Here is a 16,728-nt window from a genome sequence, read left to right as displayed (position 1 = left end):
GGGCCAGTATGGTCCTCGGTTCTGGTTCGGTCCAACTGGCATTTGTCAGTTATTGGTTGTTTACCGTATGGTTTTTTTTCTCCTACTCCTGCTTGGGCTCAAACTGATATGCTCTCTCCAGGCTGGAGGGGGTATAGCCGGCAGGGGAGGAGTTATCACTTTTTAGCCTAGTGTCGCCTCCTAGTGGCAGCAAGCAGCTATACCAACGGTCCTGTGTCCTCCAATGAACTAAGTGAGAAAGAGATTTTACAGGCGAGTTCACAAAAATCTTGTTTTTGGGAATGGAACACTTGGCCCTTCATAGAACAGCACTATCCGTGTCCGTAATGCGGACGGAAATACTGAAACTGAAACGGAATGCACACGGAGTACCTGTTTTTTTTTTTTGTTTTTTTTTTGCAGACCCATTATGTTTAACTTTTAGGGGAAAATGGTCTTTGCTTTCTAGTGTCCTCTTTCCTATCTTGCCTGTCTATTAGTAGCTCATGGTATACATTATACTTAGTGCCCCGTGTCTGTTTGGCTTCTATACATTTGTCTGTCGTTTTGCCTTTGTTTATACACCTTTTTCATTTTGCACCCATCGCAGTTTTTGTCCCTCACCTTCACCCCGTCTCTATCTCTCTCTGTAAACTCATGGCAGGGTTTGCTTGGTGAACTCATTCTTTTACAAGAGCAGCTCAAGCAGCATGAAGAGGAGGCACGCAGGGCAGCTGGAAACATTAACACGGGCAGCTCACAGCAGAAGCGCAAGGTGATGGGTCTTAGGACGTTGGATGCAAGCTTAGGCTAGAACTGCACTGGGACACTGTCTCATACAAGTCCATGTAAAAATCATGTGAAATGTCAGACCCACAATTATTTCAGTTGCCTGTAATTTCCATTTTTCCCCCTTTTAGGAAGGAACATACTGTTGTGTGACAAATTGCACACAACTTTCCTATAACTGTATGAGTTGTTTTACAGTAAAGTTCATATTTATGGTCAATAGTTGTCCCATGAAATGCAGTTATATATTTGTTTTGGGCACTTACAGCCAAAAAATAGTGATCCCTTTAAATGGCTTGTCTTACTTTAGCAAATGGCATTTGAGATATAGAGAAAGTTAATACAAGGCACTTAATATATACTGTTATATATATATATACTGTTATTATGCATATTGTCTCCTTTGCCGGCTGGATTAATTTTTCCATCACATTATACACTGCTCGTTTCCATGGTTACAGACCACCCTGCAATCCATCAGTGGTGGTCGTGCTTGCAAACTATAGAAAAAAGCACTAGCCTATGTGCGCTCCCATGGTCCCAGCCACCAGAGAGGCGGTATGTTTTTCTATAGTGTGCAAGCACGGCCACCACTGATGGATTGCAGGGTGGACTGTAACCATGGAAACGAGCAGTGTATAATGTGATGGAAAAATGAATCCAGCCAGTAAAGGAAGCAATATGGACAATCAAAATACATTAGTAAGTGGCTTGTAGTAACTTTCTCTACATGATAAATGCCACTTGCTGAAGTGAGACAACCCCTTTAGAGTTGGTGAGTAGGTAATATAGTCTCAGATGTCTGGTGTGTGATCACATGATTGCATGGCTTTAGCGTTGATGGTTTTATATGGATGAAGAAATATACATTATACATAGACCTGCAGATAATTTGGACTTTGTGGCAGTGATCCATGCTGTTAGGAGCACGCTAAAATGTGTTGGTCGTGGTGGAAGATATTTCATAAAAGGGGAATTCATCAAATGTAAATGGTTAATAGTCCGATAAGTGTTAATTTGACATTGCTCTTTTTTATTTAATGTGAACCTGTGAGCATATCCCCTCTAAAGTCTTACCAAGATCTTTCCTGCTCCTCTGAGATGTTTAAGTATTTTGGAGTCTTTAAGTTGTTCGTTGCTTATTTTATAACTATCACATTTACTGTTAAAGGCTACAGACAAGGAGAAAGTTGATCAACTGCAGGAAGAACTTTTGCAAACCCAGGTGGGTATTCTGCATTTATTGCTGAAGATTTTCAGTCCTTTTTCTGGATGTGTTTGACGCATGCTATCCTTGTAGTCTGAAAAGTCAGAGTGTAACTATGTAATTACCCCCGAATTTGGAAGAGCAACACACATTGCGGGTTTTGTAGAAATGTGTTGTAGTGTGGCTTAATTTACATAAAACACAAAGGCTATAGTTAGACACATCTGCACTGACATTTTTTATTGTTAAGTTGCTTCCGAAATACAAAATTAAGCAACCTTTATTATTCATTAAAAATGTCGTATTATCATGCTGAAGTAGAGTCTGGGCAACTCCTGTACATAGCGGACTGTGCTGCAGCTTCTGAGATAGATCCACTGCTCTTGGCTGCTGTCTACACCATGCTGCCATCATCTGCTCTTTCTGCTCCATCTTATAACAGCAGGGAGGTGAGGAGGCTGTATTAGTGTGTGTTCACACATGGCGGTTATGCCATGGGTTTTCCATAAAAATTGGCATGTTGAAAACCCGCGGCGTATTACAGTAGCCACAACGTAGATGAGATTTTAATAGATCTGATCCACAACCTGCAAGAAAAGAATATACACAGAAATTGACACATGGTAGTTAAGGGGTTAATAAGCACATACTGACTTTTATTTTGCTTGTAGCTATAAACGTATGCATTGTATATTGAATTAAAGGGATTGTCAACCCCTTTCATAGCATAGGTATTGAATTCTGGGGAGCATTCTGAATGACTAAATAAGGGGTGGGGTTTAACGCTTTGAGGTTAAAGGGAACCTGTCGCAGTTCTGATTTATTTTTATTTATTTTTTTAGTTAAAGTATCAGCGAATTCTTGAACGTCTTGAGAAAGAAAACAAAGATCTGCGGAAATTGTTGCTTCAAAGGGATGATAAAGGCATTCATCACAGGAAAATGAAGGTAATGTAGGCAGCCAATGAAAAGTGTGAGTTTACCCAAAATTGTGGCAGATATATGTGCACTTATGGCAATTTTTTGCTATAAGTTCATTACAAAATATGGCAGAGTCCCTGCACTACTTCTTTCGAGGGGTATAAATGTGCTGAGTAAAGTGAGTAGCGCTTTGTATTCCATGAAGTGGGACACATTTAAAAAAAAAAAAAAATTCTGACACTTTTTTTTTTTTACACTAAGAATAGTGAACAGACAACATCAGGTCCAACCAAGCATTGTTTGCATCTGCCCAAATGAATCTAAAATGAAATATATGGCAAGAGGTGAAATTAGTCTTGAATAAGAAGAAAATGTTATCATTGTGTCTACACCTCTTACAAAAAAGCACTAGCCTATGTGCGCTCCCACCGTCCCAGCCACCAGAAAGGCCAGTACTTTTTTCTATAGTATATAAGCATGGCCACCACTGATGGCTTGCAGGGTGGTCGTAACCATGGAGACGGGCAGCGTTAAATGTGAAAAATGAATCCAGCCAGTAAAGGAGGCAATATGGACAATCACACTACATTAGTAAGTGGCTTGTAGTAACTTTCTCTACATGATAAATGCACTTTGCTGTGAGAGAGACAACCCCTTTAGAGTTGGTGAGTAGGTAATATAGTCTCAGATGTCTGGTGTGTGATCACATGGTTGCATGGCTTTAGCGTTGATGGTTTTATATGGATGAAGAAATATACATTATACATAGACCTGCAGATAATGCTCCCGTTCACTCGGTAGTATCCATAAGCCTGGCCTTCTGAGGTTGGTGCTTAGTCCCAAACGCTGTGCAAATGGCAAGTTGGGACAACCCCTTTAATGTAATTAATCACACCCACATAACCACACACTTTTCTAAACTGGAGTGAGTAGTGTAAAAATGCAAAAAGTTGCTAAATTTTTGCACATGTAACTCCAAAAAAGTGCTAAGTACTATTTTTAACCCAGAATTCTGGATTAAGTCATTTAAAATCCCTTCCCATATATTGACAGGAAGGAGAATCAGCTAGTGTTGAGGTCTAATGGTACAGTGTAGATGGCCTACATGAAGTCCTTCTCTCATTAAAACTGCCTGCGCTGGCACTAATTTGTCATATGATTGCGTTTTCTTTATCCCAACCTATTATATACAGTATGTGTATTAGTAGCTTACTGTATGTGCAGAGTAGGAAGACTGACGAAATAGATATGGGCAGTAATCATTTTAATCACTTATGTTTCAGAAATCCCTGATTGATATGTATTCTGAGGTTCTAGACATCCTGTCTGACTACGACGCCAACTATAACACTCAAGACCACTTACCAAGGGTATGTTACTGGCCTGCTTAGCTCATACAGATTCTTACAGAACTGTTTCATGTTTTTATACTCTTGTAAATCTGTTTTGTTTTTTAAGTGGTTGCCTCCATGAAGGAGAATAAGGCTGAGTTCACATCACCGTTATTTTTCCGTTCTTCTGATCCGTCAGAAGAACAGAAAAAAACGGATCCTATGCATCATTATGCACATTTGACATCCATTTGAACCATTTCTGTCAGACATCCGTTATTTAAGATGGGAAAAAAGTACTCCATGCAGTACTTTTTTTTTCCCTTCTAAAATAATGGATCTCAGACGGAAATGGCTCAAACGGATACCAGATGTGCATAATGATGCACAGGATCCGTTTTTTTTCTTTATTTTTCTGTTCTTCTGACAAATCAGAAGTACGGAAAAATAACTGATGTAAACTCAGCCTAAGGGTGTGTTCACACGACCGTAAATGTTTTGCGGTGCGCAAATTGCGGATCAACAAAACACGGATACTGGCCGTGTGCATTCCGCATTTTGCATTGAAAAGCTTATTTGCATAAAAATAAAATAAATTATCAGGATTAGAGCACCAGGTTTTCACAAAAGAGATTTGGTTATTTTTCAGGGCACTTCTCCTACATGGCGGTATAATTTCTTTATAATCGATTTTGAAGGTGACAGACTCCCTTTAAGCACTGTCTGACATGCCAGTTGTCTTGCAGGTCATTGTGGTTGGTGACCAAAGCGCAGGGAAGACCAGTGTTCTTGAAATGATAGCACAAGCTCGAATCTTCCCTCGAGGATCTGGTGAGATGATGACTCGTTCTCCAGTTAAGGTATTTATAATGACAAAGATGAAAGCCCATGGGATAATGCCACAGTAAACACAGAACAGTTTCAGTGACCCTATTCACATGAGTGTGGTTTGTCTCATCTTGCAGTCATACTTCTGTTTATCTGCCCCTTACTACTTTCTGATTTACATTCCGTAGTCTGGCACAATGCAGAGTACATGTTGGAGGCTACAGTGGGTTTATATGTAGCATCAAATCACCGAACCAGTTGTTATTAAAGTTTACATAATGTTTCATTAATGTTGTTAAATTGTTAAAAAACGATGTATGGTAAAGTACACCTGTGCTGACCCCAATATGTCTCCCTAGTAAACTCTTGAGCCTGCGGGTTGCCACCAAGATAAGAGCAACCCAACTCGCCAAACTATGCCGAGAAACTCTTATCTATTACCGTACTAATTTTGAGTGTAATGATGCAAATCTTACAAGGATTAGGGGGAAGAGCAATATATTGGGAAAAGATAGATGTATGCAGGGCTCCGTAGCTTAAAGGGGCTTATGAAGTAGGCCATCACTAGCTCATCAGCCTCGTCTTTGTAGCACTGCACCCATTGAAGTCAATGGTCGCAGCTGTGATAACGAGCCCCCTCCACTACCAGGTTGACGGGTGGTGGACCCTCCACCGATCAGCTAGTGATGGCCTACCCTGAGGCTAGGCTGTCACTTATTAAAGGCTGGACAACCTCTTTAAAGTCTATTTCTTCATTATAGCATTTTGTTACTTCAAGGCTAAGCATAATTTTTTTCAATTGGTCTTTATTAGAAATGTTCAACAGTTTTTGCTCTACATTTATAACTTTCAGTGTAGACCATTGCTTTCTGCTCCCTGAATCTGTCAAGGAGCTGCTCTGACAACTCAATCTGTAGTTCTTCTCTCTGAACTCCTGACATCTCATAAACTCTCATTATAGCTAAGTTCTTATCAAAGAGTGTTTCTGGGCTCTCGGGAAAGTACAGATCAGGTTATCAGATCAGCTCCTCGTCAGTTTCACTGTTTGCAGATTCATTGAAAGTGACAGCTATGGAACAAAAACTGTTGAACATTTTTAAGACTAATTGAAAATAAATCCTCCCCAAAGTGTCTATAGCCTTTTAATTGTAATAGATAATACATGTCATAGACTAACAATGAGACTATTGTCTACCATATCCTATAGCTAATGTATGTCAAGACAGACAAAAACAATAGATATTATAAACTGTACCTAGTGATAAATCCTTGTACACATACGGTACTTTATTATTATGTCCTAGGCAAACTGTGTCATGGAAGACCCACAACACTGAAAAGACTGCTTACTGCATGAATAGTAGATAAGCCGAACATTCATCATAGGCAAATTATAACGTCTACACAATGCATAACCACTAAGTCAGTCTAAGCTCACTGGTCCAGGCTTAGTTCCTGATGTAGAGCTCCCTTCTACTTTTGGGGCAGCTTGCGAGGAGTTGCACCTGATGATGAAGATACAGTTTTCTAGGAAGACCTATAAGCAGGGCCGGATTAACGTAGGGGCTGATGGAGCTGCAGCTCCAGGCCCCTACCATAAAATAGGCCCATCCGCCAGCCAAAAGGTCGTCAGGAGCGGCCCGCGCTAAAAGTCCTCTGTTGTACACAGTGCAGCGTCACACAGCGCACAGACAATGCAGAGACGCTCACCTCACGCTGGCAGCAGGGAGCCTGAGGGAGGGACTCGGGAAGAGCGTAATATGATCCTAGAGTGGAAGCTGCTTCTACCAGCCCCTCCCCTCCCCGCCCACCAACCAATCAGAGCTGAGGCAAGGCAAGCACTAGCAGCTCTGAGTCGTCTGAGTAGTGCAGGGAGTCTAAGAATAGGAATGAATCGAATGAGTCTCAAGTTAAAAGAATCTAAAGATCTGATTAGTTAGAGACTCATTCGATTCTTTGAGTTAAAAGAACCGTGAGTCAGACTCTAGAACAGGTTACACTGAGGCTCTGGCTGCTCTTGTTGCAGCAGTGATAAGATTAAGGGACAGGAGCAGAGAGATAAGAGAAGTGACAGATGACACAGAGTTTAGATTACAGGTTGAATTAACCCTTTAGGATCAAATTGGCTTCTCAGGAGATATATATGTTAAAGGCATCTCGTTCAGTGAACTGAGTGGGTTCACATCTCCTTTATGGATTGTGGGGACTATTTTATTATCAGCCAGTGACTGTGTTACTGTAATACTGTTATCAATTCAGCACATAGTTTTCCCTGTGCGTGCATTCACATTTCACTTCACTTGGTTCCTTGTACTACTGTCAGTGTCAGACTGTTGTCACTGTGGGTAACAATGCACACCACAGTGACAGCTCCTGACTCCTGTCCGGAGTCCTCCTGTCCGGCGTCAGCCTCAGCTTCCCTTCACTATCACTATAATCAATCCCTCTTCCTGATCCTGACTCACTCATTAGAGAGCTGAAGAGCTGACTGAGTCAGCAGCAGCAAGTGAATCGGATGGATAGCATCTGCGCATGCGCACCGGCACCTAGAGTCTTCGGTTCACTTGCGAGTCAGCTCAGCAGTCAGTGACTCAGCAAGTGAACCGAAGATCCGATTCATGAACCGATTCATCTGAAAGATCCGAACTTCCCATCACTACTGAGGTCATATCCACCGGGCCGCTGCATTACAGGAACAGCACCAGCTGCTCTGACGTCCTGCCGCCGGATATACGTCACAGGATATCCGGCGGCAGGACGTCAGAGCAGCTGGTGCAGGTCCTGTAATGCCGTCCCACCGGATATGACCTCAGTGCGCCCGCGGTTATCCCTCCTGCGCTGTGTACAACCTGCTCAGCAGTTTCGACCAGCACGCGGCCCACAGCACTCAGCCACACCAGCCCGCGAGACAGCAGGAGCTTCTGGAGCAGGGCAGGTATCAGATAAACTCATCCAGTTGGAAGGGAGGGCAATCATAGTGCTGTTATGATTTATGGACACAGCTCTCAGCATGCTTAGCCAGCCTTCTATCTGGCTTTGCATCTTGAGGGTCACAGTCCACAGGCTGTTTCTGAGCCTGTGGACTGTGACTCTCAAGAAGCACAGCCAGATAGAAGGCTGGCTAAGCATGCTGAGAGCTGTGTCCATAAATCATAACAGCACTATAAAAATTACTGACTGGCTAAGCATGCTGAGAGCTCAGTCTAAATAACATAACACATTAAAGAAATTACTGTTTCTAGCTGCTAGTCAACAGCAGCTAGAAACAGTAATTTCTTTAAAGGGATTCTGTCACCAGGTTTTACCCCTGTCAGCTAAAAATATGCTGATGTTCAGAGCGTCTTCACGATTCCTAATGTGTGCTTATAAATGTCATCCGTGGGCTTATTTAGCTAAAAAACAGCTATTATTAACCTGTCAGTCAAACAAATAAGGTGCCCAAGGGGATGTTAATGGATGCAAGGTGCCGGCCGCACCCACCGCCGTTCCTGCCCAACGCCGCCTTTCCGGACTTCTGCACCGCCTCCTAATCCTCTGTGCCGCCTCTCGCTCTCCCTCCCTCTCCCCTCCTTCTGCTGTAAGATCTCGCGCTTGCGCACAGGGCTCTGCCTGATGCGCCCGTGCGGACTTCTACACTTCGCTCGACCCCTGTATGCGCGAGATCTTACAGCAGCAGGAGGAGGGGGGAGGGAGGGAGAGCGAGAGGCCACAGAGGATTAGGAGGCGGCGCAGAAGTCTGGAAAGGCGGCGCTGGGCACGAACGGCGGCGGCCGGCACCTTGCATCCATTAACATCCCCTTGGGCACCTTATTTGTTTTACAGGTTAGTAAAAGTTGTTTTTTAGCTAAATAAGCCCACAGATGACATTTATAAGCCCACATTAGGAATCGTGAAGACGCCCTGAACATCAGCATATTTTTAGCTGACAGGGGTGAAACCTGGTGACAGAATCCCTTTAATGTGTTATGTTATTTAGACACAGCTCTCAGCACGCTTAGCCAGCCTTCTATCTGACTGGCTAAGCATGCTGAGTGCTGTGTCCATAAATCATAACACAGCTCTATGAAAATTACTGTTTCTAGCTGCTGTTGTCCACAGTAGCTAGAAAACAGTAATCTTCATAGTCATGTTAAATGTCCTATAGTGTCAGGAAAACAAAGCGGTTTTCCTGACACTATAGTGCCCTGAGGGTGCCCCCACCCTCAGGGTCCCCCTCCCGTGGTCCCCCTCCATGTTGCCCCTCCATGTTGCCAAGATAGACGCCAAATGAAGGGGTAGTTGCAGGAACAAAATACTTTAATGGTATCGATAAAATATATATGTAATTAAGACACTGAGTGCAGTTCCATAAAAAGGCCCAGCAAAATCCTCAGCCCCAGGCCCATGATGCTCTTAATCCGGCCCTGCCTATAAGGCCTCTTTCAGACGAGCGTGTGCAGTCCGGAAATCACGTTCCGTTCTGGACATTTCTCGTCTTGCAGGAGCACATAGCATTATACTGATTTATAATGCTGTGTGTCTTTGCCTGACCTTATTGTTACAGACTCATAGTGACAGCTTTATGTCAGTATGATCCTATAGGAGGAAGGTCATGCAGAGACACATAGCATTATACATCGGTATAATGTCGTGTGCTCCTGCAAGACGAGTAGTGTCCAGAACGGAGGATCATGCTCACACCCTCTTGTGAAAGAGCCCTTGGGGTCAGCGCCGGTGTTTTGTTGGCTGTCCCCCCTTAGCATATTTTATTTGTAGCTTGTGACTATACAAACACTTATGTCTTTTAGGCACCTATTTCTTTTAAACTGAAAGGTTTAGGAGCCAAATATGCTTTTAGATACCACATGTAAATACATATATAATTATAGTGGTTGGCTACATTTTGGGGGGGTTGGGTGGCAAACATGCAAAAGGAAGCATGATTTCTGGATCCTTTGCTTTACAACTTTGGCTGCCTCAGTCAGGTCCCCTGCTGTCAACATCCACTTTGACGCCAGTGCAACCAATGCCCCCTGCCTCCTTGTATCACATGACATGACCCAGGGGGAACAGGTCACTGCTGCCACCATTCATTGGCCGCAGTGGTGTGGATGTTGACAGTGGAGGACCCGAGCGAGGCACCAGAGGCTGGGGAGCAAAGGTGCCAGGAAACAGCAGTGGGGAGCAGGTAAGTATGCTTCCTTTTGGCAGGTATGGCCAGGAGGGGAGGTTTGCCAAAACCCCCCAACATGTGGCCAAACCTTTTAATGTTATAATAAAAAAGACTTATTGCCACTGGTCCCGACATATCTTCTTGAGTAAATATATTCCCTATCATATACCAATTCCGGAGCAGTGTGCAGGGGATCAACCCTTTTGGCAAGGGAAATGGCAACACTCAGTTGTCTATTGGTTTATAAATATTGAGAAGGATATATATTAACATGTGACACGATGCACAATTATAAAAAAAAAAAAAAAAAAAGCCCAAGAATTATTCCATTTGGCACTGGAAAGGGTCCTTAAAGGGTTGTTTCATTTCAGCGTTTATCATGTAGAGAAAATTAAAGGGATTGTCTCTTCACAGATGCGGGTCCAGATTGTCTTGTAGATGCTGGTCCAGCAGTGGGACCCGCACCTATATCGAGAACGGAGCCCCGCAAGGTGGTGGCTGGAGGACTCCTGTCCGGCCACCACAAAATTAATCCTGCCAGCAAAGGAGACAATATGGACAATCACAATACATTTAGTAATTGCCTTGTATTAACTTTCTCTACATGATAAATGCCATTTGCTGAAGTAAGACTGTGGGCTCTCGGTGGTGAACCTACACTTTTAATAGTACATTGTGTGTTTGATTCTTCTTTTTCTTATGTTGTTGCAGGTCACCTTAAGTGAAGGTCCCCACCATGTTGCCGTATTTAAAGATAGCTCTCGGGAGTTTGATCTCTCCAAAGAGTCTGATGTAAGACATTCTAAATCAAACCACACATATTGCGTAATTTCCAATGGTTTTTATGTGCTGTGTATAGCAATACTGGAAAACAGGCGAACAAACTCATATGTAGTTGAGACATTCCTGGGGGTTACCTCCCACAGATGCCACTGTGTAGACATATAGTGGCATTAGTCACCCCTAGGTTCCAGGGTAAAAAATGAATGCTGTGTGGTGGTATCCCCTCTGCTACACCATCCCTGCAGAGGGAAAAGGACACTCTTTTGGTTTCCTTAGGAGAAATGGGGATCCATGGATATGATTGAGACATGCACCAGGAACATTCCCAGCGCGTATGGTAAACGGACTCAAAAGCCCTTAGGGCTTATTTAGATGACCGTATCTGTTTTTTTTTTTTTCAAATATTTATTGTTGTTATACCACAGACAATCATCATACATGAACATAGATCAGAAACAAAAGATTACATCAAATACAATGACATATCGTTCTTTTGTTAATAGTATTGAATTATGGTAAACATTTTCTTTCTTTTGTTTTCCCCACCCTCCCCCTAAACTCCCCCTCCCCTAACTACCCTCCCTCACCTCTCTGAATGACTAATTTCGTATCTATGAGTTACCAACATCACCCATCAGATATACCACCTTTTTTTAATATAGTGGGTTGAGTGTCAACTGTCTCGGACTCTCAACTTGCCCAGTCGTCCTCTCAAGTCCTCCTGCAGATACCAAGCCGCCAACTTAAACGGATTCATCAGGTCACTATATTCTGATTCTGGTTTATAAGCTAGAATAAACTTTCTCCAAGTCTTGAATAATTTTTTCCCTAGAGTTTCTTTTCTTGTGATGGCATCTCGCCATTCTAACTGGAAAATATGTCGTAGACGTCCCAACAGAATATCTATACTAGGCACCTCAGCAGATAGCCAACTTGCCAACAGACACCTTTTGGCTTCCAGCACCACTTTATGCTCTATCATGGTCAGTTTCTTTTCATCTCTACCTCCCCTAACACCAGAATCCTCGACCCTGTCTGCCTGAAGTACCACTAGCGTCTGAGATAGCGCCGAGTTTCTGTCACTAATTCGTTTCAGGAGTTCAGAGACCTTGTGCCAAAAGTCTCCAAGTTTGGGGCATTGCCAAAGACTATGAAACAGGTCCGTCTTTGGGGTGTTACATTTGGGACATGCTGTGATTTCTGTCTGGCCTAGCCGTCGAAGTTGATAGATTGAATCCATAAATTGCATGATGCAGAATCTTAAATTGGGTTTCCCTCATTTTTTCGTTTGAGACTGCCCTATATACACCTTGAAGGCCGGAACAGGCTACAGGCCCGATCTCCAACACTCCCAGTTGATCTCCCCACTTTTTAAATAAACTTGCAGATACTTGATCCTCCCAAGTGCTCCTGAGTGAGTCATATAACCAAGATATGGAGATTTTACCCTTCCTCTTTATAAAGACATCAAACTTTTTCCGCTGCCATTCTCTAGATAAATCCCTTACTAGACTCTTGCCATAACTCCTCATCTCTCCTCCAGTTCGCTCAGTGTCATCCACCGAGCTTCCCGCTCATGAAACAAATCTCCTATCTTCTCAATACCCTTAATCGCCCATGACGTAAAGTGTTTATCCCCATTCCCAGGGGGAAAGTTGGGATTGCCCTGTAAAGTCAGGTGCTTGGAGAACTAGTAGGAGAGACCGTACAATTTCCTGATGTTTTTCCAGGCGATAATTGTGTCACGCAGAATTAACGATCTCCTTGCTATACCGGGGAGTTTCGATATCCCCGTATGCAAGAGGGCCATCAAGTCCCATGGAGCTGCGAGCTGCCTTTCTATAACTAAGTTGGAGTAGTAAGATTTAGCATTAACCCAATCTAATATGTGCCTACTGAGGCAAGCTAAGTTGTAACCTCGTAGATCTGGGAAATTAAGTCCGCCTTGCCCCTTATGTAGCTTTAGTTTCTTTAAGGCAATTCTAGCCCCCCCCCCAAAGAAAACGGACAAAAAAAAATTCTAATTCCGTCACATCAGCATGCCGCAAAAGCAACGGGATAGTTTGGAGAGGGTACATCAGCCTCGCCGCCCCCATCATTTTGACCAGATGGCAACGCCCCATCAGGGAAAGGGGTAGATTTTGCCACCTCTCCAAATCACTCTTTATCTTCATTATCAGTGGAGAATAATTTAGCTGGTAAATAGAGTGAGGAGATCGTCCAATTTTGATCCCAAGATATGTAATTTGCGATGAGGCCTTGGCAATGCCCAACCCCAGGGATCCTATATAACCTCCGTCATCACCCTGAGTTAGAGGCAACAAATCACATTTGGATATATTGTTTTTATACCCAGAGTAGTTTCCGTAATCCTTCAACAGGTCCATCACTTTTCTCAAATGCTCTTTCGGGTTAGAAAAAAATAAAATCACATCATCCGCAAATAACGCAGCTTTCATTTGGGTCTCCCCAACTCTAATTCCCTCAAAAACATTAGAGTTACACAGTTCCCTAGCTAGCGGTTCAAGTGCTAGATTAAACTGGAGGGGTGATAAGGGGCAGCCCTGCCTCGTCCCTTTATGGAGATTAAAGGGAGTAGATAGAAAACCTTGGGTGTACACTCTTGCCTTCGGATTTTGGTATATCTGGGATAGGTACGCCCTAAAGGCCCCAGAGAACCCCATCTTGTCCAGAACCGCTCCCAGCCATGCCCAACGGACATTATCAAACGCTTTCTCGGCGTCCAGGGTGAGCATGGCCGGGAGTTCCCCCCTCATAGGCAAATTATGAACCCTGTCCAGAACTGTTAACACTGTCCTAATATTAGTTACTGCGGACCTACCCTGTACAAATCCCACTTGTTCCTTCCCTATCAGTTGGGGCATTAAAATGGCTAGGCGATCTGCTACAATCTTAGCTAGAAGCTTGGCATCAACATTAATCAGGGATATGGGTCTATAAGACCCTGGAAGTAGGGGATCCTTTCCCGGCTTGGACAATAGTTTGATATATGACATATTTTCGCTATCCTGTGCCATTCTCCCTTGAAATACTCCATTAAACAGTTCTCTAACAACTGGAGAAATCTGAGTGATTAGTGCCTTATAATACTCCCCGGTAAATCCGTCTGGCGCTTTAGAGTTACCTAACTGTTTAATAGCCCCCTGCAATTCCTGTAGGGATATTTCTGAGTTTAAATTCTGAAGTTGTTCATCCGTGAGTCTAGGAAGTTTAACTTTGGTAAGGAGAGATCCCGACATATCGCAATGGGTCTCGTCTTGATATAATGCTTCGTAGTACCTTCCCAACATAGAGTTAATTTTTGCCGGGTCACAGGTTATGCCACCACTCGGATCCCTCAAACTCCCTATATGCTGGGAAGGTCTCATCCCTTTCGCTAAATTAGCCAGAAGCCTCCCTGACTTGTTTCCATATTTGAACAATTTGGTTTCCATTTCAGTAAGCCGCAGAGCCTCTCTATCTTTCAAACAGCTCTCAAATAATTGACGCTCTTCAACCCATCTCTTTTTGTTTAACACCGACAGGTTCTCAGTATAGACCACATACGCCTCTCTAACTTTGAGACTTGCCTGATTGAAGGAGACCTGAGCTTTCTTCCTGATGCCATTCACATAACCCATTATTTTCCCCTGCATTACCGCCTTGGATGTGTTCCAGAACAGGGCTGGTGTACTAATATGGGCTTCATTATCAGTCCTATATTCCTCCCACCATATATTAAGCTTTTCTACAAACTCCTCCCTTGAGCACAAGTTGGAGGGGAATCGCCAAATATAGTCTGGCCCCCTAGGATATTTATCTTGTACAGTCAGAGAAACCGGTGCATGGTCAGAAATGACAATGTCACCAATTTCCGCCGATTCCACCCTGTGCATCCGGAAGTGAGGTAGAAAAATATAGTCTATTCTAGACCATGAGGATTGCGGGGATGAATAAAACGTGAAACTACGATCATCCGGGTGGAGTGGTCTCCAAGGAACTATCAAGCCCGTGTTTTTCATCAGTGGTAACAAAGCCTTGTCCTGAGGTCCCCCCCCCCCCCCACCCTGTCACCTACTCGTCTCCGGTCCTCCATCCCTTTAACCACAGAATTGAAGTCACCTCCAATAATCTTGTTTACACACGTGTCACTCAGTAAAGACTTCTCCAGGTCCCTGAAAAACAATCCATTGTTTGAGTTAGGACCGTATATGTTATAAATGCTGTACTGTATATCCTGGATCTGCAGAAGTACCTGTACCCATCTGCCCTGTGTATCTATAGATTGCCGGATAATATTGCAATTCAATTGCCTATCTATCAAAATCAGAACTCCCGCCTTCCTGTTGTTCGCCGGAGATCCAATTACTGAGCCCACCCACATTTTCTTCATTCTAGCAAAATCGCTCTCCCCCAGGTGGGTTTCCTGCAAGAGAGCAACATCAGGTTTGAGCTTTTTGAGATGCCTGAGGACCATCCCTCTTTTATGGGGAGATCTCAGACCCTTGACATTCCAAGATACAATCTTCATCTTGCAATTCCTTATAACACACCCACTAGTAGATTAATAATCTCAGTACAATCAGAGAGGTAAAGAACAATGTTAAAGTAATTTCTTACTACTATCAGGGCTCCAGATGGCGACCAAAACGGTCGCCAATGCGCCTTAAAATTTGCAGATGGCGACAAGACTTTTTAGTCTTGTCGCCATTTGCGACTGTACCGCCGCGATCCTGCGCAGACTAAGTTCTCTTCAGTAGCACAGTGGAGAAGGAAGGAGTCCCTCCCTCTCCACTGTGACGCGGCCGCCACTACCACCAATGGGGAGATAGGAGGGGAGGAGCTGTTGCCACTGGGCAACCAATGAATGTAAAACATAAGTATAGGCAGCGGTATCACGCACCCGGCCTCTATAACAGGGCATGTGATCCGTGGCCATTAACCCCTCAGGTGCCCCAGATCGCATGCCCTGTTATTGATTCCAGGTGCCGGGTCTGTGATACCGCTGCAGACAATTGTATAAAGGAGTTAAAGAGGACCTTTCATGGGTCCAAAGAATATTAACTTAGTAGCAGGCTGCATAGAGCGGCGCCCAGGGATCTAAGTGCACTTACTATTATTCCTGGGCGCCGCTCCGTTCGTCCGCTGTGGCCCCCGGTATTTTCAGCATTCAGAGCAAGGAGGAGGAGACGCCAGTGTCTCTCCGTCTCCATAACAGCAGCGCTATCTAATCACAGCACAGAACTCAGAGCCAGGGAGAAAAAAAACCTCCCTGGCTCTGCGCTGTGATTGGACAGCGCTGCTGTCATGGAGACGGAGAGACACTGGCGTCTCCTCCTCCTTCCTCTGAATCCTGAAAATACCGGGGGCCACAGCGGACGAATGGAGCGGCGCCCAGGAATAATAGTAAGTGCACTTAGATCCCTGGGCGCTGCTCTATGCAGCCTGCTACTAAGTTCATATTCTTTGGACCCACGAAAGGTCCTCTTTAAACATTCATTGGTGGTGCAGTGCGCTCTCCCAAAGCCTCTCGGGCCCCCCCCCCCCCCCCCCCCCCCCCCCCATCACTGGCCACAAGACGTCCCCGTCTCCCCCCCCATTGTTATATGGTGGCCACAGGGTCCCCATCCCCTTCATTGGTGGCAGTGGCAGATTACACTGCTGGGGCTCAGATCGTTACCATGGCAGCCAGGACGCTACTGAAGCCCTGGCTGCCATGTTCAGCTCCCTGCTGCTGTG

At 44.2% G+C, this 16,728-nt stretch overlaps 1 protein-coding gene across 4 annotated transcripts in view; it reads left to right on the top strand.

Moving 5' to 3' along the window:
• The window catches only part of OPA1 (OPA1 mitochondrial dynamin like GTPase), a 126,103-nt gene that overhangs the window by 23,494 nt on the left and 85,881 nt on the right, over positions 1-16,728 (top strand). For 2 of the 4 annotated variants that reach the window (XM_040428340.1, XM_040428339.1), the window contains 6 exons: positions 644-754; positions 1,940-1,993; positions 2,818-2,922; positions 4,179-4,265; positions 4,973-5,086; positions 10,918-10,998. In XM_040428340.1, coding sequence (XP_040284274.1) covers positions 644-754; positions 1,940-1,993; positions 2,818-2,922; positions 4,179-4,265; positions 4,973-5,086; positions 10,918-10,998 — 552 coding nt within the window. The remainder of the gene's footprint in view (positions 1-643; positions 755-1,939; positions 1,994-2,817; positions 2,923-4,178; positions 4,266-4,972; positions 5,087-10,917; positions 10,999-16,728) is intronic. The other 2 variants (XM_040428342.1, XM_040428341.1) reach the window with 1 other exon arrangement.

This window comes from Bufo bufo, chromosome 4, assembly GCF_905171765.1.
Source record: "Bufo bufo chromosome 4, aBufBuf1.1, whole genome shotgun sequence".
NCBI lineage: Eukaryota > Metazoa > Chordata > Amphibia > Anura > Bufonidae > Bufo > Bufo bufo.
This window is presented reverse-complemented; position numbering and strand designations above follow the sequence as displayed.